General features: G+C 46.1%; 1 protein-coding gene across 1 annotated transcript in view; it reads left to right on the forward strand.

Moving 5' to 3' along the window:
- The window catches only part of EFCAB5 (EF-hand calcium binding domain 5), a 69,359-nt gene that overhangs the window by 34,893 nt on the left and 8,583 nt on the right, over window positions 1–25,883 (forward strand). Inside the window, exons 8-15 of the mRNA XM_056865010.1 lie at window positions 1,032–1,112; window positions 1,427–1,519; window positions 4,169–4,383; window positions 8,053–8,209; window positions 11,853–12,142; window positions 13,295–13,467; window positions 20,675–20,903; window positions 21,135–21,287. Of these exons, the coding sequence (XP_056720988.1) occupies window positions 1,032–1,112; window positions 1,427–1,519; window positions 4,169–4,383; window positions 8,053–8,209; window positions 11,853–12,142; window positions 13,295–13,467; window positions 20,675–20,903; window positions 21,135–21,287 (1,391 nt within the window). The remainder of the gene's footprint in view (window positions 1–1,031; window positions 1,113–1,426; window positions 1,520–4,168; window positions 4,384–8,052; window positions 8,210–11,852; window positions 12,143–13,294; window positions 13,468–20,674; window positions 20,904–21,134; window positions 21,288–25,883) is intronic.

Here is a 25,883-nt window from a genome sequence, read left to right on the forward strand (position 1 = left end):
ACTAGCTAGATTAAATTAGGGGCCCCCAAATGCAGATTGTAGTATCAGATACAATGATTCCCCCTTCATTTCCAGCAGGGAGATTTGCATTCACACCCATTATTTTTGAGAGGCTGGGAAAACTGCTGCTGTTCTTGCCAGAGGGTTTCTAAATCTTTCCGGATTTTTCACATCGCTGGCCTCGGTTACCCTGCCTTGCTAGGGTTGCCAGCTACCGGTTGGGAAATACCTGAAGATTTTTGAGGAAGCGCGGGGTTTGAAGATGGGGGGGGGACTTCAATTCCACAGAGTCCAATTGCCAAAGCAGCTGTTTTCTCCAGGTGAACTGATCTCTATCACCTGGAGATCAGTTGCAATAGCAGGAGATCTCCAGCTAGTACCTGGAGGTCGGCAACCTTATGCCTCGCTCAGTAGTTAGTGCGTGGGTTATGGGAGACCGGCCAGGCCTCCTTCCCACTTGACCCAGCAAGCCTCTCTCTTAGGTAAGCTATCAAATGAGATGGGATGCCTTGGGTCTGGCGAAGGAAACAAAGTGTGAAGGATCCAAGGAGAGCTGGAAGGTGGAAGCCAAGAAATGTTCCTCTTTTCAAATGGGGAGCCTGGCAAAGGCTGAATTCAGAAGGCAAAGGATTAGCTTGAAGCCCAACCCCAATTTCCTGGAAGCTCCACTAAAGGGCAAGAAATAAAGAGGCCATGAACCCAACTTCACTACCCTCCTGAGCATACCATGTGGCCAGTATGATGGACAATAGCACCCCTGCCAGTGGTTGGAGCTGCCACACAGTAAAATTTCAAGTAGTTCATTATGTGATCAGCAGTTATATCAGCAGTAGGGTATGGGCTGCTGTGCAGAAGGGCTGGGAGAGAGGGTTGGCTTCAGATGCCAAAGAAGTCTTCCAAAGTTCCAGCGGGGGGCAGCAAGACCAGCATTGATTGAGATCAAGTGAGTGGCTTCTACTTCTCGCATGGAGAACCGTGGCTAGTTCTTGGTCCCTTCCTATTCATGAACTGTTTCTCTTTTCTCTTTTCAGTTCTATCCTCGTTGCCTTCATGGAAACCCAGCAAGTCAGCCGAAAAGGCTCCTCAGCTGATATGGGGACTGCCGTGGTCAGGTGATGGCACTTCTCAGCATTCTCCAGCATCCATGTACTGCAGTTTGCTGTAACAGGACAGATAGGGTTGCGGGACCCTTCGCCACCAGCGGGAGGTTTTGGGGGTGGAGCCTGAGGAAGGTGGGGTTTGGGGAGGGGAGGGACTTCAATGCCATAGAGTCATATTGCCAAAGCGGCTGTTTTCTCCAGGTGAACTGATCTCTGTTAGCTGGAGATCAGTTGTAATAGCAGGAGATCTCCAGTTAGTACCCGGGGGTTGGCAACCCTAAGGACAGATGTTCTGCCTAATCAGTTTCTTTTGTGGCCCCCAACAGGTGACCTTGAGACAGCCGACTTGACCTTCAAGTACAGTGACTATGGCAAGGAAGTCCGGGAAGACTGGAACAGCGAAAACACCAGGTTTACAGGTACAGTGTTTCATCAGGGCACCATAAACCCAAGAGGCTTCATGTACAAGGGCCATTTTCAGGAATGTACCTACAATGCATTTCTGTGATGGAAAGAGGGTTGCCAGCTCTGGGCTGGGAAATACCTGGAGATTTTTGGGGCGCAGCGTGAGGAGGACGGGGTTTGGGGAGGGACTTCAATGCCATAGAGTCATATTGCCAAAGCGGCTGTGTTCTCCAGGTGAACTGATCTCTATCGGCTGGAGATCAGTTGTAATAGCAGGAGATCTCCAGCTACTACCTGGAGGTTACCCAAAGTATAGTGTCCAGTTCTCAAATTTCTCAGTCTTATAGACTAACAGTTCTTCACCTCCTCCTGCTTCTGGAAGGAATACTTACCTGCAATCCATATCTGAAAGATAAAGACACAAGAATAACTGTTAGTCTATAAGACTGATAAATTTGAGAAATGGCCACTATATTCATTGGATTTGTATTTTTGTATGTGTATACATGTGGTTTCTGCACAATATAGTCCTTGGTTGGTTATAATTGGCATATAGCTTATCTGTGTCAGACTTTGGGTAACTACTTTTGTACACAGAGGTGTCTGTTTTGGATTACTACCTGGAGGTTGGCAACCCTAGATTGAAAAGACTTCTTCATGTGCAGGTCAGAGTGCTGGCTGTTTCTGGACCTCATCTTGTCAGTAAGATAGGATTACTGTGTTCATCACGGGAGCAGTTTGTAGCTGCTCTCCTGTGAACGAAAACAATCATAGCAGAAGAATCCCCCGTACACCCTGATGGAAAGAGCAGGCTTATTTATTGATGGGTATAAGAAGACGACGAAGAAAAGTTGTTTTTTTATATGCCAACTTTCTCTACCTTTTAAGGAGAATCAGACCAGCTTACAATCTCCTTCCTTTCCTTTCCACTCACACTTGTGAGGTAGGTGGGGCTGAGAGAGTTCTGAGAGAATTGTGACTAGCCCAAGGTCACCCAGCAAGCTTCATGTGGAGGAAACCAACCTGGTTCACCGGATTATAGTCCACCGCTCGAGTGGAGGAGAGGGGAATCAAACCCAGTTCTCCAGATTAAAGTCCGGCGTTCTTAACCACTATACCACGCTGGCTCTCCTTACCAGTCTCCTCCTGGCCATAATTTAGTAGCTCTATATCAGGAGTGGGGAACCTTTTTCCTGCCAAGGGCCATTTGCACATTTATAACATCTCCCATCGGGGGGAGAGGCTAGGGTTGCCAGGTGTCCAGCCACCACCTGGAGGTTGGCAACCCTAGGAGAGGCTATGCAGAGGAGGGAGGGAGGGAAGGAAGGAAAGAGAGGGAGGGAGGCTTCCCACACACACACATACACACTCCTTCCCAGCTTCCCCCCCTCTACACACACGCACACACTGTGCAGCGTAAGTGGCCCAGCGATCGGGGGAAGCCTTCCCAGCTTCCCCCCCTCCATACACGAACTCACTGTGCCGTACAAGCGATCGGGGGAAGCCTTCCCACCTTCCCACACACATACACGCACACGCTGCCCTGCAGCGGCAATGGTGGCGGCTTCCGCGGGAGAGTCCACAGGCAGCACCAAATTATGTTCCCCACCCCTGCTCTATATACTTAAGCAGCTCTATATAATTTTGCTGGGTTGCATACCACCCCTTTGCGCACAATTCCTTTAGAATCCTCCTCCTCCACTATTTCCCCCACAGCAGAATGGCAAAGCAGCCAAAGAGGAAGGGCCTCAGTCAAGTACGAAAAGAATGAGTTGAGGATTTTCATGAGAAATCATGCAGGGTCAAAACCTGAGCATCAAGGCGACAGTGACAATGGCCACATTTCTGCCCATTGTTCTTCTACCCAACTTGTTTTCACTTGTCCATGCTCCTGGGTGTGGGGGGGGAGGCAGCATGGTATAGCCCAGTCTCATCAGATCTGGGAAGCTAAATAGGGTCGGTACTTGGAAGGGAGACCTCCAAAGAAGACTCTGCAGAGGAAGGCCATGGCAAACCACCTCTGCTCCTCACTTGCCTGGAAAGCCCCTTGCTGGAGTCACCAGAAGTCGGCTGCGACTTGACAGCACTGTACGCACACACGCATGGTTAGGGGCCCTCTGCTTAGTGACTTTGATTGCAAAAATGGGCGCTGTGGCTATTCTGGAGAAGGGGCTTTGATGCAGCAACTCTGTCCTGCAAAGTGTTTACCTGTAATCACTCAATGGATCACATGCTTCTCTATTGCCCTGGCCATAGCTACTGCACTGTTCTGTAGGACATCAATCTGGAAATGGTACTCTAATCTGGTGAACCGGGTTGGTTTCCCCACTCCTCCACATGAAGCCAGCTGGGTGACCTTGGGCTAGTCACAGCTCTCTTAGAGCTCTCTCAGCTCCACCTGCCTCACAAGGTGTCTGTTGTGGGGAGGGAAAGGGAAGGTGATTGTAAGCCAGTTTTATTCTTCCTTAAGTGGTAGGAAAAGTTGGCATATAAAAACCAACTCTTCTTCTCCTTGAGGGAGCGATTGCCCTAGAATCCTTCCCTCTATCAACACTAAGCAAATGGTTCTCTTCCTCCCCTTATTCCTGGTCATTGGTCAGGACCTAAAACACCCCCCCAATGATTATTACACAACATGCTTTGATTTTTATCCCCCATGCTAGGCTTGCGCATGAACATGCTAGAAATTCAGTGCCGTGGTCCCCCTTCTTCCACCAGCGCCTTTGACAAAAATTCCCTCAACCCGCCACAGTTCGTGCAGCTGATGGAGACGTTTGTCGGTGAGGAAATTTCTCAGCCAGAAATGAAGAGATTGGTGAAGTTTATGAAGCAAGGCTACGTGCTCCTGGAGAAAGAAAAAATCAGTCAGATGGAAAGGGTAAATACAAAGGCCCTTTGCTGGGGGGGGGGGGAACATCCCAAGGCAGGAGAACTATAGCCGGGTCATTGCTTAAACCAGGGGTGGGAACTTTTTTCCGCCAAGGGCAATTTGGATATTTATAACATCATTCGCGGGCCATACAAAATTATCAACTTAAAAATTAGCCGACCAAGCCCCAAGCAGGCAGCTGACCCAGCTGACCCCCCCCCCCAGCATGGGCAAGCAGGCGGGCATCCAACCAGAGGCGCACTCGCCCACCTGGTGGCACAGGAGGGTCTGTTGAACCAGCCGGGCGTAGCCGTCCAGCCACATGCCGGAGTTGCTCCTGCTACCTCCACCTGCAGGGATGAAATGAGGACACACTGGCTAAGAACTCCCCCCCAGCATGCATTCTGGCCCTTCCCCCTTTAACCCCTCCATTGTCGCCACTTCCACCCCCAGCCCTCTTGTAGTACAGAGGGAATACGTTTCTCCATGGCCCGAATGGGAAAGGGTTAACACAGTTTCTTGGGTGGTCCTAGCAGCTCCATAGCTAACGACTCCTCTGCAAGGGGGAAATGGTTCCTTTTCTCGGCAAAACAAACTCACATCCACCTTGAATAGAGGCTATTCGTGTCCGCGGGAGGGGGCAGATCGCCAGTCTTAGATCCTTCTGAGCTAGAGACCTGCCAGGACCCATGAAGGGCCAGACCAAATGATTTCACGGGCCTTAAATGGCCCCCGGGCCTGAAGTTCCCCACCCTTGGCTTAAACAAAGGATCGCAGTCTTTCAATTGATTAAAACAACATGCTACACACACCCATACATGACAGAAACTGGGTGGATCAAAGCCAGAATGGATGGGGGAAATCAATCCACAGATGCAAGACAAAACAAACTAATGGAACTTTTCAAAAAATCCAGCATATACATGTTTCAAATTATTCTTTTTCATAGTGATACTTGTACAAATAAAATAATGTTGGAACTTTTAAAAAGAAATAAATTAAAACATGCACATCCCTTAATAACTATTTTTTTAGTTCCCGATGGGTGTTAGTCTGTCACTAGCAGTAGAAAAGAGTAGGAAGAAGCTCACAAAAGCTCATACCCTGCCAGAAATTTTGTTAGTCTTTAAGGTGCTACTGGACTCCTATTCTTTTTTTCTTTTCTTTTTAAGAATTGCAAAATCATTGCAAACACCAAGAAGATTATGATTAAAAATATAAAATATATTGGGTTTCTAAGTACTAATTCTCAAAATGTTACCATCTGCAGTGTTCTCATTTATATATTTATTACACATATTAATTAAACACTTTTAAAATGGACTGCTACACAAAGAATGTTCATGAGGACCAATGACAATTCTATGTCAAGGATTCTTTTAAAATCCTTCACTGAAGATAGGGGAGAGAAATCCTTTTCCAGTATCCAAAGATATCCATATTTTATTTAAAGCATAGGGGTTAGATCCGGTGGAATTGAGAGGAGTGGCCCCTTTTGACCCCAAAACACCTATGCTGGGGACTGTGGGATCTATGTGGACAAAAAGCCACATGGGGGGGTGCTACTGTGAGGTGAGGAATCAGGCAAGATTGTCTCTCCTCCTTCATGTGCCAGTGGAAAGGAATCCAGGCCTATAGATATAACCCTTCTTAGTTTAATAATGCTACCCCAAATCTTTGTACAAAATAACATAGTCAGTGTCCACTTCAGACACTGAAGGCTTAAGCCAACTGAATATTTGACTCATCAGCTGCTTTTTTCTCAGAAAGACGACTTTTTTTAAGAAGGCAGAACACTAACAAAATACTGCTTACATACACACACATTTTGTTTTTGTGTGGTCTAGGTTCGAATATTGTTTTATTTCTGCAAGCATACAGAAGTTGCATTTTTAAGTTCTTAATTTACAGGGGGGGAAATTCCTTCCTTCTTTGTTTGGCACTTTCCTCAAAGCAGTAACACTGATGGGTAGGGTTGTCAGTGGGCCAGGAGAAAAACGTCCTGCCCTTATGACAACTGGGGAAGTTGTGTAGACAGCCGGGAAAGGCAATGGCAAACCACCCTGTCTGCCTAGTAAACGTTGGGATGTGACGTCACCCCATGGGTCAGTAATGCTTGCACAGGGGACTACCTTTACCTTTATGACCTTAATGTGTGGAAATGGGCATTTGAAGCTTTACATGGCACGGCAGCAAATAACATCACCAGATATTTGGCTGAAGATCAAACTGATATGAAAGGGACAGGTAGAGGGTCCAGTTTAAAAGCTGGCAGCCTACTGATGGGATGCTTTGGCCCTGGGTTCTGTGTTTCCACAGTGCCTTGCAGGGAGCACAGCCAGGCTGTAAAAACAATGGAGGGCCTGCTAACAGGGTTGCCGACAACTTTGAATAAAACAAAAAAAAACAAAAAAAAACTTCCCTTCCCACAGAGGCTTAATATATGGGAATGGGCAGCTGAAGCTTTTCATGGCAGGGAGGTAAAATAGTATCACCTGGTAAATAACATCCCATTAAGCCTCTGAGAGCCAGCGTGGTGTAGTGGTTAAGAATGGCAGACTCTAATCTGGAGGACGGGGTTCGATTCCCCATTCTTCCACATGAAGCCTGCTGGCTGACCGTGGGCTAGTCACAGTTCTCTCAGGACTCTCTCAGCCCACGCAGAGGCAGAAGAAGGAGAAGAAGAGTTGGTTTTATATGCCGATTTTCTCTACCTTTGTTAAAGGAGAATCAAATTGGCTTACAATCTCTTTCCCTTCTTCTCCCCACAACAGACATCTTGTGAGGTAGTTGGGGCTCAGAGAGTTCGGAGAGAGTTGTGACTAACCCAAGGTCACCCAGCAGGCTTCATGTGGAGGAGCAGGGAAACCAACCCGGTTCACCAGATTAGAGTCCGCCGTTTGTGTAGAGGAGAGGGGAATCAAACCCGGTTCTCCAGATTACAGTTCACCGCTCTTAACCACTACACCATGCAGTTAATGGCAAACAACCTCTGAATCTCCCTGCCTTGAAAACCCTATGGGGTCACCATAAATCCGCTGTGATTTGACAGCGTGCACACACAAGCCTCTGATAAACGTACAGGACATATTTTTCTCCAGGTTGTTGGCAGCCCTAGCTGCTAAGAACTGAGCAGCGACACAACCAGAAAGGGCCACAGCCAGCCAGAATCATGAAGAAGCACATTGATTGATTGTACTAGTTATCATGCTTCTCTCATTTAAAAGGTACTTCTGGAGGTGGAGAATGTTCTGAGTGAGAAGGAATTCCAGTACCTGGAAACCTAAAAACCATCCTTGCCGATGGTATTGAGAACCTCTCAGTAGGAACTGTGATGACAACACAGCTTAAAAACATTTCCCAGCATTTACAAGTGAGGGGGTGACCTGAAACCCTGAGAAGTCTTCCCCCAGATTTTCTCTCTGTGTGTGAACTACACAGCTACAGGGGTGGGGGGCTTCTTCAGGGCAGCTGTGTTTTCATGCAGACCCATCATACCTGTGCTGAGTGCCACCCCCCACTCCCACAGCTACTGCTGGCTCTTGCCTTCATGCACCCCCCCTGTTTCCAGTTACCAGAAGTGCCATCTTGTTTCTGCTGCAAATGCTCAATGCCAGTTCCTAAAAGCCACTGCAGTCAGCAGCCCTTTCTCAGTTCCTTCTTACCTCTTCCTCTCAGATTCGTCATGAAGCTTTCCTGGTCCGCCAGCAACTTCTTCTGAGCGCCCTCTTTGAGAAGTGGGATAATGAGGGCTCCGGATTCCTTGACATGGAAGAGGTGGACGCTGTCCTTGGTACCTTTAAGGAAGGGATGGAGCAAGAGGCCCTGGAGAAAGGTGAGGGAGAGACTCTCCGCCCTCAAGCCCCTCTCCCCAGCAGGAGAGTTTGGTCTTGCTCAAAGGCCTTGTTTTCTTCAAGGGTTTTCCCATTATCACACAGTCTCATTGGTCACAGACAAAGCTCCCATTAACTGCAGATGTTACACTTACATCTGTATCAGTTGCTTGTTAACTTCATATGCAGGATACCTGAACATTTTCCTCTCCATTCTTGAGACTCCCACAAATCCTCCCTCCTTACCTAATTCCTTTCCCCTCCTTTTGACCTTTTCCTTTAATTCCGTCCCAGTTGTTTTCCTTTCCCTTTCCCCCCTTTCCCTTGCGGGGTTCCTGTCCCCGTCATTTCGTCTCCATCCTCTCTCCCCCCTCACCCCGGTATGAAGACATCGATAGTGGGCATATATATGGCCACCTGTAAAAACACCCTTAGGTGCCATCATGAGCAGACTGTTAGCTGAGTAGTGATTTTAAATTGTTATTGTATTGATCTGATATATTATATTGTGTTTAATGATGTTAGCTGCCCTAAACCAGGCTTTGCTGGGGGAGGGAGGGGTATAAATAAAATGTATCATCATTGTGCATGATCCAAAATGAAAGCCCAATCATTTTCAAAACAGAAGAGAACACTTATTTATTTATTTAATTAATTCTTTGATTTCTACCCCGCCCTCTATTCCCGGCCAGGCCGGGCTCAGGGCAGCTCACAACATTATATACAGTCAGATGAGAACACAATAAAAGTATAAAATCATGAAAATCCTCTCAAAATCAATCAGTTCCATAAAAACTAATGGCACATCATTAGAGCCCAAGGCTGCCATATGCCTGGCAACACAATCACTTATCTGTCATAATTTGGGAGGGGCCGTGGCTCAGTGGTAGAGCATCTGCTTGGCATGCAGAAGGTCCCAGGTTCAATCCCCGGCACCTCCAGTTAAAGGGACCATGCAAGTAGGTGATGTGAAAGACCTCTGCCTGAGATGCTAGAGAGCCACTGCCGGTCTGAGTAGACAATACTGACTTCGATGGACCAAGGGTCTGATTCAGTAAAAGGCAGCTTCATGTGTCCAATCAAGGCCCCCCTCAGACAGTTAGATGAAACCTAAAATAATGTGGGATTTTTCTGCTGATCCTCTGTTTCAGTCCTTTCTATTATTATTATTATTATTATTATTATTATTATTATTATTATTCATCCTCTATAACTATTATTACTATTACATGTTTGGGAACTTTAAAAGAAAAAGATTGGAAAACCTGTAGAAGAGCTCCCCCTTGTGTGCAGAAATATGCACCAAATCAGTTGGTCCCTGGGGCTCAGTATTCAACAGCAGCTCTCCTGGGACTCAGATCACACGATTGTTCCTTCTGCTCAGAGGTGTGGAGGGCATCCTTGACAGATAAGTTATTCCTCCCATCGGGACAGGAGCCACAGCTGGCTTGAATAACAATGGGTAGCTCCAGCCTCCAGGAGGAGATGTGATACACCGCTAGAAATAACCATCTTCAAGTACTTGAAGGGCTGCCATATAGAGGATGGTGCCGAGTTGTTTTCTGTTGCCCCAGAAGGTCAGACCAGAACCGGGTTGAAATTAAATCAAAAGAGTTTCCGTCTAGACATTAAGAAGAATTTTCTAACGGTTAGAGCAGCTCCTCAGTGGAACGGACTTCCTCAGGAGGTGGTGAGCTCTCCTTCCCTGGAGGTTTTTAAGAGGAGGTTAGATGGCCATCTGTCAGCAATGCTGATTCTGTGAACTTAGGCAAATGATGAAAGGGAAGGCATCTTGGCCATCTTCTGGTCACTGGGGGTGTGGGGGGAGGTAGTTGTGAGTTTCCTGCATTGTGTGGGGAATTGGACTAGATGACCCTGGTGGTACTTTCCAACTCTATGATTCTATGAAATGTTAAGAAGGCTGCCACATGAAGGAAGCATTTCACATTAGTGTGCCTGGAGAGAAAGGAATGTTGGTACTCACTGTGGGCATGCATTTGTCTCAGTAGACTGAGAACATCTGGGAATGGGTAGCTCCTCCCATCAGCCGCCAGAGGCAGGTCCTTGTGCAAGCCCCCGGGTAAGGGAAGCTGCCCCTGCCCCCAGTTTCAGGACTGGTCACAGTGGAAGAAAAAAAAGGGGTGAAGTTAAAAACGACAACAAAATAGAAAGTGTGGGGTAAAACCCTGCAGATGTGGGAGTCAGGTAGTTTAGGGTAATCACTGAAGACAGCTCTCCCAGGGAAGGGCGAGCAAGCAAATTACCAGGAAAGCTGGGCTTAAGCTGGCCCCAAGGTTAGTCCCTCTCAGATCTATTGTACACTCAGCCTGACCTCCTCCAGGGTAGGGTAGGACATCCTCTGACTACTGAGTAGAATGAACACTAATGGTGCACACCAATGTTCCTTTCTCTCTCAGTGGAGATACTGGGGATTGAACCTGGGACCTTCTGCATGCCAAGCAGATGCTCTACAAACTGAGCCACAGCCCCTCCCCTGCTCATGCTACCGGCTGCATCAATCTCCTGTCAAAGGAAACTTTATTTTAAGCCAACTTACCTATCTAGTAGTGCTTGAGGAAGGATGGTGCAGAGGGCCACATGGTTCCTCTGTGTATTTCCTCTACTGATGCCCCAGCACAAGGTTACTGCCCCCCTGACCAAGAGTGCCAAGATGTTGGAGGGCAGAGCCTGTCCCACCTTACTATAGGTGAGTCCAGTGCATTCCATCAGCCATCAAGTCAGGGAGGACCTGGACTCCAAGAGAGAGTCTATGTTCTTGAATTGGCTGGCTCCTAATGTATATCTTGGAGTGTCCTCACATCAAAATGGAGCCACTCCTTTTCCTCTGGATGCAAAAGGAGGGCAAAATCAGCCCCTGTGACCTCTGGAAGAAAGAGCTGAGCTCAGTCCTCAGGACTATGTTGTCCATCCAGAACATGCAGAGCTCATCTCTGAGTGACAGCTCAGATGCCCTTCTGGCTGATGTGACCACCGCCGGAACAGGCTCTTTAGGATGAGGAGTTTCAAGGAGATTTCCGTTGAGCTAAAATGGGGGGGAGGATGTTAGAGGTCAAAGGACTAACTGAAGGTAACCATAAAAGGGACCTATCTACTGTGTTCCTCAGGAATCTCCTGGCATAAGAATGACCCGAAAGAGGGGTGCAATCTGCTGGCTTCAGCACTGATGCTACAGCTGATCTCTGCAGAGTTCCTTGATTCAGGCCCTCGTTCTGAGGAAGCTTTCTGGAGGAAGCTCAGCAGGTCCCTTAACCTCTGTTTTGGTCACTGATGAGCTCTTCTTCTTGCACCATTTGAGGAATGCCTGCTGCACTGCTCTAAGTGACAGCCCTTCAAATACTTAAAGAGAGCAATCATGTCCTCAAGTTCCTCAGCCTTTCCTCATAGGGCTTGGTCTCCAGGCCCCTGATCATTCTCGTCACTCTCCTCTGCATCCCTCTTGATTCTGTCCACATCCTTTTTGAAGTGAGGCCTCCACATTCATATGTGTGTGTGGTGGGGGGAGAAGTTGGTGCCAGGCATCAGCTCCGGACAGAAATGTGTTTTAAAAATTAAGCATTTGAAAAGCAAGTTGTGCTGGTTGTTTGCCTGCCTGACCCAACCTTTACTTTCTGCTGCCCTGTGTAGCTAAACTGCAGCTCCCCATTCCCCAGCAGCATCCCAGTGGAGTGGTGAAACTCACCAAGAGAGTCTTCCAAACCTACATCGAGCTGGTCATCTCTGAATTCACTGGAAATGAAGATGAGATCTTGGATAACGTGGTGGAATTTCTCATGACAGCCGTGGAGAAGACTCTCATGGAGCAACTGCGGGGCTCTGCTCGACGGAAGTGGCTGCATGGCATTCAGCACACGGCCAAGACCAATGGGGGGAGCATTGAACCCGTCTACCAAGCTGTCTTCAAGGCCCTTGCTCGGGTTAGTGTTTTGGCCACAGCTGAAAGCTTTTGTAGTGGTTAAGAGCGTTGGACTCTAATCTGGAGAACCGGGTTTGATTCCCCGCTCCTCCACATGAATGGTGGACCCTAATCTGGTGAACCAGGTTTGATTCCCTGCTCATCCACATGAAGCCTGCTGGGTAACCTTGGGCCAGTCACAGTTCTCTCCGAACTCTCTCGGCCCCACCTACCTCTGTTGTGGGGAGCAGAAGGGAAGGCAATTGTAAGTCGCTTTGAGATTCCTTAAAAGGTAGAGAAAGTTGGCATATAAAAACCAACTCTTCTTTGGGAATTTTTAATTTGAGGGGGAAAAGGTTCGACAAATGTATTGGTTAAACAAACAAAGTTATGCCCATCACTGATCCAGTGAGCAACACAGGTGGGCCTCACATTGTGCAACTGCAAGGCTCTGCTTGGTGAAAAAAGCTGCATGCCATCCCGCACACACTCATGACCAATGGGGCTGCTTTGAACCTGCACTCTAGGCTACCTTCCAAGTCCAGTTGCCTTTTCCAATGCAAAGTCACTGCTAAGCTACTGCTGTAATAACTCGAAGTATGCTCCTTACCAATAGAATTGTGGAGCAGGCCCTGGCAGACAAAAAAGGAGGAGGGGGGGGGGAGAGGAGGAGGAAGAGGAGAAGGAGTAGTAATAGTTGGTTTTTATATGCTGACTTTCTTTCCCTTTTAAGGAGAATCAAACCATCTGACGATCTCCTTCCCTTCCCCTCCCCACAACAGACACCCTGTGAGGGAGGTGTGGCTGACAGAGTTCAGAGAGAACTGTGACTAGCCCAAGGTCACCCAGCAGGCTTCACGTGTAGGAGCGGGGAAACCAACCCAGTTCACCAGATTATAGTCCGCTGCTCATGTTGAGAAGTGGGGAATCAAACCCGGTTGTCCAGATTAGAGTCCACTGCTCTTAACCACTACACCATGCTGGCTCCTACTTGCCACAGAAGCTGACACCCCGGCCTTAGTCTGCATATAAATTAATACCACAAAAAATAATTGGGACTTGCATGCTGATGAATTGGTTTAACCCACATCTTTGAGACAGACTGGGGCACAGTGGTAAGTATGTGGCATATTTGTCCAGGTGGCTGGCTGATGCATCTGCTTCTGGTCTCCAGGATGCAGATGCCCATGGAGACAGCAAGAAGATCAGCGCCTACATCGCCCTCTTGGAATACAACATTCTTTTTCCAGTGCGGGGAGATGTTCTCCTCCGCTACGTGGCCTGCACAGAAGACGACATTCAGTATGTTCTGAACCAATCACTTTACATGGATATGAAAGGAGTTAGGTAAGGAAACTGCCACCGAGCCACTTCCTTTCCCTGCCTACTAAATTTCAGTAGCTTCCTCGGGAAAACTGATCCAAACAGGGACGTGCCCATTTCTGCTCTTTGTTGTGAAAGCTTTTTTCATTTCCATCATTACCCATTTTTGTGACTGTTGCAGCCTTTGTTTTTGTGCTCATTGTGGGAATGCCACCATCCTGATATTCCCTCCCACCCACGCTTAACTGAACTGGTGGCAATAACTGCTGCTTGTGGTGACTTGGAAAGCCAAATCACCACAACAGAACTTCTTCTCTTCTCTGCCAGGCCATTTATGCAGGGTTGATTTTGATGCTCGCTCAAAGCTCCTTTTTTAAATCCTACCTTTAAAATGACTATTCACGGTCCCGATGCAAGAGGAGAAAGTCAAACTGTTGGGTATTAGAGAGCGAGCTTTGTTACATATCAGACAGTTAAAGGGTTAATATTGCAACTAACCTAATGGTCAGTGTAGTGGCCATTGCAGTCGTGCCCGAGGGTCACGTATACAACTATTTTGCATGTTCAACTGCTTTCGATTTCTTTGTTAGAACTGAAAGCAGTTGACCACTTCTCTTTTTCTTTTTGCTTGACTGCTGAACAGGCAGGATGGAGAGAGGCTCTCCTTTTGCTAAGGGTGCCTACTCGTAAGTAAGCTTAGTGCCTTGCCAAAGGTTTTGGCAAGTATAGGAAACATAGAATGTAGACAGATATTATTTGTTTTGTATCCCAGTGACATTTTCCCTACCCTGAGTTAGAGTAAAGATTATTTTACTTCAAGACAAATGCGTCTTGCCTCTTTTGTGCGTGTGTGTGATCTCAATTCTCATAGTTCAAGAGGAACGATCCAATCCCTCTGATTTGGTAGCAGAAAATTAAATATCGGGGTTCCCTTTACAGGAACTGGGGCCCCGATTCCCCAATAAGTGGTAGCAGAGTACGCTTGGTTTTTATTTTGGCTATTGAGATAGGATCACACCGCACCTTTTTTTTGCTTTTGGGATCTTCACTGGAGACAAAAGGATTTACAAACGCCCAGAGGGAATTTTCCTGTGACGGAGCCAGCAGCCTGGTCTGCAAAGGACGGCAGGAAACACAACATCGCGCTTGAATCCTGTGAGGAAGAAAGCAGCCCTGAGCCGCTGGAATGAGCAACGATAAGGAAAGTATGAATTCAAAAGGGCCCCAATCCGTTTCTGTCCCCCATATCACCCAAGCCTCCTTTCCAGTATGGAAGAGAATGGTGGAAAATGCTTTAACAGCAATTGGGGTGAATCACGTTTTGAATAAAGACCCGCCAGCTGACACAGATAGAGAAGCCCTTAAGAAATTTAAAATTGCAGATGCCCAGGCAATGAATTTGATTGCCAACGCAATTAATCCGGAAGAGACAGCGATAATTTTGAATAATGATACCAGCAGGAAAATGCTTAATGCACTCAATGAGAAATTTGGAACTGTGTCCAAAACCCAGAAAATGATTTTAAAAACTAGACTGTATGCAAATAGAATGTCTGGAGATATGACCCTCTTGCAACACCTTAAGAAAATGCAAGATATGGAATCAGAATTGAAGGCTGTAGGAGGGGAAATCGGTGAAGAGGAGTTTCTCACACTATTTCTGGGAAGTTTGCATTTTAAATATAACGCTGAAAAAAGGAATCTTTTGGGTAGAGAGGACTTAACCCTTACTAAGCTGGTGACTGCACTTAAACAGTTTGACACAGACAGGAGCCAAGAGAGGGAATTATCTCGTGGAGTGTCTGTACTGCGTGTAAATGACAAATCCACAATCAGATGCTTCTCATGTGGAAAGCATGGTCACCGGTCGTTTCAATGTGAGAAACGTGAAACAAAGGGAGAAATTCCCCCCCCCCTCTCGCCGGGAAGAAAAGCCCGCCAAATCCTCACAAAGGGAGAGGGATGGAAATGGGAGGCAACAGCCCCAATCATCCACAAGAGGGAGTCCAAGCCAAGGGAAGCCCAGATGGCACAATCACCAGCCAAAGGCTTATCTAGTCTCGAATAAAGCTTCAACCAAAGATTATTTAAAGCGTGTAAATACATTTGTTCTGGACAGCGGTGCAGATGTACATGTGTCTGGCTTGAGATCAGCTTTTGACTTTCTAGAGCCTTGTGATGAAACATTAGTTATGGCTTGTGGAGAAAGATTTCTATGCACTCAGAAAGGAGAAGTTTCTATTGCAATTCAAAGCTATTGTGGAAATGTAATGCATTTAACCTTACAAGACGTATTCCTAATGCCTAATTCAGATGAAAATTTATTGTCCGTGAATAAACTAGTGGATGCAGACTTTGAAGTGTCTATAAAAAAGGACAAATGTCGCTTATTTGATTCTGAAGGGAGAGAATACCCAGTGCTATCAGTAGGCTCACACTATTGCCTGGAGAATGTTGCAAGTCAATTGGAGGAATATGCTTGTAGTGATTTTGAGAGCAATGTTGATTCTGATGAAAGTGATTTTGATGGAAATGAGGATAATGTTGAGGAAGAATCAAAGTGCCTAGTTGCTTTTAATAAAGGATTGACAGAGCAGAAGGCTGCAGATTGTAACCACAAGGACTGTTTGTACCAATGGCACGTGAAACTAGCTCATAAAAACTTTAAGTCAGTGAAGCAACTGCTGATTGATTGTGGAATGCCAGTTAAGGAATGCTTTAAGGACAAAGAACGTTGTGAAGTGTGTCTCAGAGGAAAGGGAACAGCGCCTAAGCACGTGCAGAGGCCAAGCAGTGTTAAGGCAGAAATTTTGGAAGAAGTGCACTCAGACTTGATTGGCCCACTCAAGGCTTCAGCAGGAGGGGCAAAATATGTTTTGCATTTCATAGACAGCGCTTCAAGATTTGCATATGTGTATTTGTTGAAATCAAAGAAGTAGCTGAAAAATTTAAAGCTTATGTTGCCCTGATGAAGAATAAACATGACAGAGGAATAAAGTTATTGTACACTGACAGAGGGACTGAGTACCTTAATAAAGAAATGAAAGAAATTCTTGAATCTGAAGGAATAGAGCATGCAACCTCAGTTGCATATACCCCTAGGAACAATGGGTTGTCAGAAAGGTTTAACAGAACTCTGATGGAAAGTGCAAGATGCTTAATGCTACAGGCAGGTTTGCCTTACCCCTGCTGGGGAGAATGTGTAAATACAGCAGCTTACCTTTACAACAGGACAATTTCAAGTGCTATCAACATGACTCCATATGAAAGATGGAATGGCAGGAAGCCTAGTCTGAAACACTTGAAAGCATTTGGATCTCGTGTGTTTGCATACATCCCAAAGGAGAAAAGGGGAAAAATGGATCCTACTACAGAACTTGGAATTCTTGTGGGATACCATCCTTTCTCAAAAGGGTACAGGATAATGGACATTAAGACTTACAATTTACAAATATTGAATGCAGTATATATAGATGAAAGAAATGTTATTAATAATCAACAAATTAATAACTTTGATGATCCAGAGGTTTGTGAAGAGGAAACCATAGAGATTCCATTTACAGCATGGGATTGCAATCCACCTGCTCCTGCGGAACAGCAAGAGACTGCAGATTCAAAAGGGGTTGATCCCGGTGCTGATGGAACAGCGGAACCCTCTCAGACCTTAAGGAGATCTACAAGGACTACAAAAGGAATACCAGCAGAGAAACTGAGTCTTTTCACTAGAATTGACAGCCACGTGGAACCCTCAAGTTGGGACGAACTGCAAAAGTTGCCCGATGGGGAGCGGTCAAGATGGCTGAAGGCAATTCAAGAAGAATTAGACTCACTGCAGAAGAATAATACCTGGAAACTAACCAAACTCCCACCAAACAAAAGGACTGTGGGATGTAAATGGATGTTCAAGGTCAAGAAAAATTCGGATGGAACTGTTGACAAGTACAAAGCAAGACTAGTTGCAAAAGGATTTACCCAGAAGTATGGAACTGACTACACAGAAACCTACGCACCTGTGATTAGTCACACGGCTATAAGGACTTTGCTGAGTATAGCCGCCTCCAGGAATAAAGTGGTACTGCAACTCGACGTCAAAACAGCTTTCCTGAATGGCTAATTATCAGAAGAAATATACATGGAACTTCCACCAGGATTAAAGGACTGTGATACTAAAAATCAAGTTTGTAAACTTGAAAAGACTTTATATGGGCTCAAACAGTCAGCAAGAGCATGGAACCACAAACTAACCTCATTATTGAAAGCTCAAGGCTTTGAACAAGGAAATATAGAGAAATGCTTATTCAGAAGGAAGAAGGATGATGGATGGGACTTTGTTTTGGCCTTTGTAGACGATCTTCTGATTTGTTCTGACACTGAAGAAGCTGCAAAAGAAATTGCAAACAAACTGAATGAATCAGTAGAAGTGAAACTACTTGGAGAAGTAAAGAACTATCTTGGAATGGAGATTGAAAGAAACCAAGACAATGGATTTTCAATCAATCAAAGGAACAAGATACTGGAATTTCTGCAATTCATGAATATGAAGGAGTGCAAGACCAAGGACACTCCACTTGACCCTTCATATATGGATCTAGACGGAGGTGAACTATTGCCTAACAATCACAAATACAGAGAAGCTATTGGAAAACTTCTATACTTGAGCAACGTTAGTAGACCGGATATAAGTGCAGCAGTTGGAATCCTAAGTAGAAGGACCAGCACACCTGCAGAACATGATTGGAATGCAATCAAACACCTCACACAATACTTAAAGAAAACTATTGATTTGAAGTTGAAGATAACTCCAAATACTGAGCTGAAACTGATAGGATACATGGATGCTAGTCTGGGTGGTACTAGAACAGACAGCAAATCTACAAGTGGATATCTGTTCTACTTTGGAGAAAACCTGATCTCCTGGACCAGCCAGAAACAGCAAGTTGTGTCAACATCTTCAACTGAAGCAGAATGCATAGCAGCCAAGTGCGCATGTACAGAGCTGGAAGAGATAATTGAACTGCTACGCGACTTTGGATTAGATGAACTGACACCTGCTACAATGTTTGAGGACAATCAATCGTGTATAGCACTACTGAATGGCGAGAACTCTAAGAAAGGGAAGAAACTTCTTCGACTCAAAATGGACTCAGTAAAGGACAAACAAGAAAGAGGTCTCGTAGTAGTGAAGTACTGTGAAAGTAAAGAGATGGTGGCCGATATCCTGACGAAGCCACTGCCCAGACAACAGTTTGAATATTTACGTGATGCATTGTGTTTATATGTCTGAATGTAACTAAACCTCGAAAAGGGGATTGTTGGGTATTAGAGAGCGAGCTTTGTTACATATCAGACAGTTAAAGGGTTAATATTGCAACTAACCTAATGGTCAGTGTAGTGGCCATTGCAGTCGTGCCCGAGGGTCACGTATACAACTATTTTGCATGTTCAACTGCTTTCGATTTCTTTGTTAGAACTGAAAGCAGTTGACCACTTCTCTTTTTCTTTTTGCTTGACTGCTGAACAGGCAGGATGGAGAGAGGCTCTCCTTTTGCTAAGGGTGCCTACTCGTAAGTAAGCTTAGTGCCTTGCCAAAGGTTTTGGCAAGTATAGGAAACATAGAATGTAGACAGATATTATTTGTTTTGTATCCCAGTGACTTTTTCCCTACCCTGAGTTAGAGTAAAGATTATTTTACTTCAAGACAAATGCGTCTTGCCTCTTTTGTGCGTGTGTGTGATCTCAATTCTCATAGTTCAAGAGGAACGATCCAATCCCTCTGATTTGGTAGCAGAAAATTAAATATCGGGGTTCCCTTTACAGGAACTGGGGCCCCGATTCCCCAATACAAACAAATTCCACACACACACCCCCACTAGCCTGCTCCTTCGTTCCTTCATTTGCATGGCCATTAGCAATCGACACAGCTGTGATTCTTCGTGTGAACGCTTTGTACAAAAGGTCGCGTTAAAGGGGCTCTTAAGAAATATGAAGCAGGTATAGGCCGGTCGCAGTGACGTCTGGAATGACGGTTCAGCATGAAGAAATCAAAAAAATATGCAGGGCACTTCAGCCTGGAATGTGCTGCTAATTACCAAGCCTAAATGGCCCCAGTGTCCTGAGTCAAGTAGCTAGCTTTGGCAAGTGACAGAAGGCATGGTCAGAGGGTACTGTCCAAGGTCAAATACAGATAAGGCAGTGTCCAAGGCATCAAGCAGTAAAGGGCAAATCGAAAAGGCAGAGGTCGGGTCCAATCCAGAAGAGTCAGGTTCACCGAGAAGCTGAAGTGCAGCACGGAAACAAAGGCAGGCACTGCAAGGGTTTTTGATGCTTTGTTCCCACACTAGCTTTGCTTTGTTAGTTTCTTAAATAGGAAACTAACTTGCTGGGATGGATAAGCCAGCTGCAATTAATTAGGCTATTCTGGCATTCCAAGCCAGGTGCCATTCATCAGCCCTGCAGTGCCTCCAGGTTGCTGTCAGTCATTGATCTGTGCTGAGCCAGCAATCGTGCACTTTGTCGCCTTTCCTGCAGTTCTCTTCGTAGATGCCTCCGTCGTTGTTCTAAAGGTTCTGGCAACCCTAAAGGTGAGGTTGCTGGTTGCTGGGTTTCAGGCAGGGCTTGAGTTCGTAAGCTAGAAGTCAGAGGACATGCTGGCACTGTTTCTCTGGTATCAGCCTGAGACTGAGACTGACTCCGGAGCTCTTCCTCTTCATCTGAGGAGGTGTCAGCAGACTGACCCATGATACCCAGTACCTTGGCAGCATCTGAGACAACTGTGCCTCAGTGCAGCAAGTGCCTTGGACGCCGTGCCAAACAGCATTCATGGTGGTGGTAGAGGAGGTGCATGGAGGGGATTCTTTTCCTGCCCATCTCCTCACTGGCCAGCTACCGCCACCCCCTACATAAAATCTGCCACAGCAGCGGAGGCAGCAGCTCATGCCACCACAAAATGCAGCAGGGGGGAGAGGAGAAGGGGATCTGTGGGCTTGTTTTTGTGAGCCAAGCAAACAAAACGAACAAATTGGGTACATTCACCTTCCTTTAGAAGTAACAGGAACAAGGATTTTAGGGCACTCCATGCCAGGGTACTGATGGCTACTTTTGACATGACTGATTTTGCTTGGAGGAACTGCTCCTTCAGTTCACTCGCAGGGAGAGAATTAGGGTATGGGTTGGACTCATATCCATGTGCCGTTTTCTGACAGGAGCCTTCCCCTCCTCTCTTGCCTTTTAGCTTTGCAGCGGCATTAGAAGACAAGCCCATCCACGTCCCCAGAGTTCAGCTGCATGGAAATATCCACTTCTGGAACTGTGACCGTCCCGAGCAGGAGAGGAAGGGCTCCTTCTTGGTGATCCCACTCGAGGATATCCGAAGAAAGGTCTTTGGCATTCTTGGGTTGGACACCCTCCGTGACCAGAATGAACAAACCATCTTTGTGCCCCATGAAATCCGTTTCTATCAGGTGAGGGCAGCAGAAAAGCTGCAAGGCGTTTAAAGGGGACAGCTGTGACCTCCAGGTGGGGACCTTGCGACTGGACACTGGTCCGATTGCGGTGGCTTAAGCACCTGGGCCCGGTTTACAGAAATGCTCCGCTTTTGTTGTGTTGGGAGTTTTTTTTATTATTAACTCTCCTACTAAAAAACTGTGCTCGTTGTTATTTCCAAATAAACACAGAGGCATGTTCTTCCCCAGGGGATAGCAAAGGCATTCAGTGTCGCCTACCACCATATTCGCACCCTGGACAGTGTCAAGCAGATTATAATCACCGCCATGGAATGGCTGTCCACCAGAGCACCAAGCCTCCACACCATCACGGCATACTTCATGGAACCTGGAAAAGGCAGGGTAAATACTAGCTGAGGTAGTTGGTGTAGAGCAGGGAGAACAACTGTTGGAGAAATACCAACAAAGGGCCACAAAGATGGCGAGGGGTCTGCAGACCAAGTCCTGTGAGGAAAGGTTGAAGGAGCTGGGTATGTTTAGCCTGGAGAGGAGACAACTGAGAGGTGATATGATAACTATATTCAAGTAGTTGAAGGGCTGTCATAGAGGATGGTGCCGAGTTGTTCTCTGTTGCCCCAGAAGGTTGGTCCAGAACCAACGGGTTGAAATTAAATCAAAAGAGTTTCCATCTAGACATTAGGAAGAATTTTCTAACAGTTATAATGGTTCCTCAGTGGAACAGGCTTCCTCGGGAGGTGGTAAGCGCTCCTTCCCTGGAGGTTTTTAGGCAGAGGCTAGATGGCCATCTGTCAGCAATGCTGATTCTATGACCTTAGGCAGATCATGAGGGATCTTGGCCATCTTCTGGGCGTAGAGTAGGGGGTCACAGGGGGAGGTAGTTGTGTGTGTGGGGGAGGTAGTTGTGAATTTCCTGCATTGTGCAGGGGGTTGGACTAGATGACCCTGGTGGTCCCTTCCAACTCTATGATTCTATGACTACCATCTAGGACAAGCTGAGGCTCTGAAAGAAATCATATGAAGTTTGGAAATCCCACTCCCAAATCTTCCCCTTCAGGATTCTCAACGTTTCCTGGGGCTTCAGCAGACCCCTATATACCTTTATCCTTTAACTGACTCTCAGCAGCTGTCAACATTCTGTGCCTCCTGGAGTATATTCAGTCCTCATCAGGACGTTGGGGGTGGGTGGGTGAGGAGCATCCTTTTTCCTTTGTTGAATTTTTCAAAAGGCATATCTTTCTGCATACCTGGTGCCAAAAAGTTTCTGACTGGCGAGGTATTGCCAAGACTCTGGGTAGAGACTCATTCAAGGAATGCCTCAGAGGAACACCTGGCTTCAGAAGAGATTGCCTCATTTATTTTCAGGTGGGTAGCCATGTTGATCTGGAGTAGAACAGCTAGACCGGAGTCCAGTGGCACCATAACAACCAGCAAGATTTCAAGGGTATAGGCTTTTGAGAGTTCAAAGTTTCTTTCGGACATCTGATGAAGAGAGCTTTGACTCTCGGTAGACTTTTAGACATAGAAATGAAGGAACTTAGAAGCCATGCAAGTAGTAGATGTTCCCTCTTGAGTTGGGAGGCCTTGGCCAAATAGACAACATATAGCACTGTACTTTACGTGTCTAACTGCACTGCAACAGCGTAGCATATGTGCTTGCCAGGCTAAATGCACTACCCTCAGCCTTGCTATATGGAAGATTTAATACAATCCCATTTGTGGGCAGAGTTTGCCCCTGCGGGAATGGTGAAATTGAATCCCTTGTGCATGTCCTTTTCAATAGTTGCTTTTATGCTTGTAGCCGATCCCAATTCATTGACCCACTGTTCATAAACAGGGAATGGCTCTCTGGTGAAATAAGGACATCCTGTCTTATGACCAGCCCTGACCTGGATGGCCCAGGCTAGCTGATCTCATCAGATCTCAGAAGCTAAGCAGGGTCAGCCCTGGTTAGTATTTGGATGGGAGACCACCAAGGAATACCAGGGTTGCTGTGCAGAGGAAGGCACTGGCAAACCACCTCTGTTAAGTCTCTTGCCATGAAAACCCCAAAAGGGGTCACAATGTCAGCTGCGACTTGATGGCACTTTACATATACACACTTATCTTATGACCACACAAACCCCAAAAATAACGGAATCAGTGGCAAGGTTCTTGCAGCTAGCAATCAATTGTCGTGAATGGTGTGTAGCTTTCCTTAATAGCTGATTTGGGATGGTTTTATCCAATTTTATTTATTTGTACTCAGTTTCACCCAAATGTATGTTCTTTTTATTTGCCAATAAAGGCTTGTGTTGTGTTGTGTGACTCTCGGTGTTGTGGCTCAGACCCCAGCAAGAGAGGAATCCTCAGGGGAAGAGCCACGCCAGGAGGAACCAGCTTTTCTCAAACCCCAGCTGGCTGACAGCCCATTGCAATCCGACCCACAGCAGGGAGAGGAAAAGGTGAAGCAGAAAGAATCTTCATCACGGGCCAGCCCTGCTAGGTATTCCAGAATGGTTGTGGAGATGTGTGATTCAGTTGACCCAGCAGCAGCTGCAACCCCTCAAATTATCAGTCCATACAGCTCACCGGAACTAGTTTGGCAATGCAGACAGCGTTGCAGGGTAGAACTCCACACTAAAAGGCACAGCGCCAAATTGGAAGCTCAGAGGCGTCGCGTGGAGAACTGTGAGTCTTTGGAGGATGAAGGCTGAGGAAAAGAAAGCCAGCATAAAAGGCTGGCTTCCACAAGCCAGCCTTGCAGGCACAACTTTGCAAAAGAGTCTGAAACATTTGCTGCTGACACTTCTCTGCAAAAACCCTTTGGAATTTTTACCCTTGGACCGGCTTGACTGACCTTGACCCAGCTTGACAACGTCAACTCCTGTTTTCATCTCCTGGCAGCCTCTCAGACACCTGCTGTTTCTGCTTTAGGTGCTGTTTCTGGTGCCTACAATCAACCTCTCTGTAACCTGACATGGCCCTGAACACTTGGAAGCTTATACCCTGGAAATCTTGCTGGTCTTTAAGGTGCTCCTGGACTCCAATTTTGCTCTTCCCAGATATTGTGACTAATTAGCCACATGGCACCTTTAGCACTGAAACTGCTTCATAATCTGTGTGTGTTAAGTGCTGTCAAGTCGCTTCCGACTCATGGCAACCCTATGAATCAATGTCCTCCACAACGTCCTATCGTTAACAGCCTTGCTCAGATCTGGCAAACTGAGGGCCGTGGCTTCCTTTATACAGTTGATCCATGTCATGTTGGGTCTTCCTCTTTTCATAATCCCCATTCCATTTAACCTTAAGATGATCCCACTAGGTATGCCATTCTTATTTTTATTTTACAAACAGGGCATATATGCTAAGGGAAGATAACTTGCACAAGGCCTCCTAGCGAATCAGTGGCTGAAGATGGATTTGGCTCAGTTCAGCAGAGCCCAACTCATCCCAGATGAAACTAATTCTCTTTAAACAGCTTGGCAGACTGGAACTCCCGCCCTGTTTCTCTGCATTATAAACCACGTCAGGCACCTTTACTTAGTTATATTATTATTATTAAGATTTCTTCCCCTCCTTTCTCTCACCACACCTCTCCCTTCCCCACACATAATGAATTGTGATGAATTGTGGCACAATCTCTCACCCCATCCCACCCTGCCAAGCTCATCTCTCCCACCAGCAGGCAAAGAAACCAGTAAACAGCAAAGTGAAGATACACCCACAACTAATACTCAACACACACAAATCCAGGCCAACCTCTCACCTGGGCCTGAGCAGAACGCTCACACAGAGACACCATCCAACTTTCACCTCTCTAGCAAACTTATTACCTCTTCTCAAAACCTTAAACTGAGGGCTAGAAAAGAAGTGTGAAAACCCTTTTCAAAGCCCCTTTGGTCCAGCTTGGGGTTTCATTTGAAAAGCAGAGTCATTCCTTCAACGGTCAGCAGGGGGTGCGAGTGCATTACAGAATTCTGGAAGGGACGCTTTGGTTAAACTTGCACTGGTTCCCAACTGGGGGTCCACGAGAACTAAATTAAGGTCCACGAAACAAAGTTATAAGCCCATAATAAATTAATATTTTCAATTAAAAGTTCTCTATTATAAAAATATATTCAAATATTATTCTAAGTTTAATGTTTAACTAACAGTTATGATTAAAGTTTATTTTCAAATTCTTGGAATTTTTATTTTGAACCTTGGGGTCCCTGCACCGAACAAAAAAGTCCTAGTGGTCCCTGGTCAAAAAAAGGTTGGGAACCAAGGGTAGACATCAGAGATCCGTACCTTTAATAGTTGTACCTTTTCAGCCCCTGTAACACCTCAAAAGTCGCACCTGCTGAAATGTCCTCACCCACACAACTGTTAAAGTTCCAGTGTTCTCAGGTGAAAGGCTGACCATTCCTACTTTACCATTCCAATGTGCTTTACAGTATACCGCACTAACAAATTATGCTGCTGACTTCTATGAGAGGGAATTTACAGTCCCTTGCTTTCTCTCATGCTGCTTATCCCTAGCACGAGGGCAACTATAACACACTGCCAATTTCGTTCTTCTTGCTCTGGGCGACACCTGGAAACCACTCAAGGAGGGACTATATGTGGGAACATAATACAGTATCATTCAATTTTGCTGGGCGCAGCTAGTTATTCCAGAGACATCCCAAATTTAATAATAACCTGGCCATGGACTATAGTCTCAACATCTAACCACAGCCTCTGTCCACCACAACTGGTGCTGTTCCCTAGAAATATTTTAACCTCCCTCCCTGACAGAAAGAAAGCTGAAAGGAAGAAAGTAGATTCCCTTGAAATGTGGTGTTGGAGGAGAGTGTTACGGACACCACGGACTGCCAAAGAACAACAACAAATCAGTGGGTTATAGATCAAATCAAGCCTGAACTGATCCTAGAAGCTAAAATGACTAAACTGACACTGTCATACTTTGGTCACATTATGAGATGACAAGAGTAACTGGAAAAGACAAACGTGCTA

This window comes from Euleptes europaea, chromosome 19 (assembly GCF_029931775.1).
Source record: "Euleptes europaea isolate rEulEur1 chromosome 19, rEulEur1.hap1, whole genome shotgun sequence".
Classification (NCBI taxonomy): Eukaryota; Metazoa; Chordata; class Lepidosauria; order Squamata; family Sphaerodactylidae; genus Euleptes; species Euleptes europaea.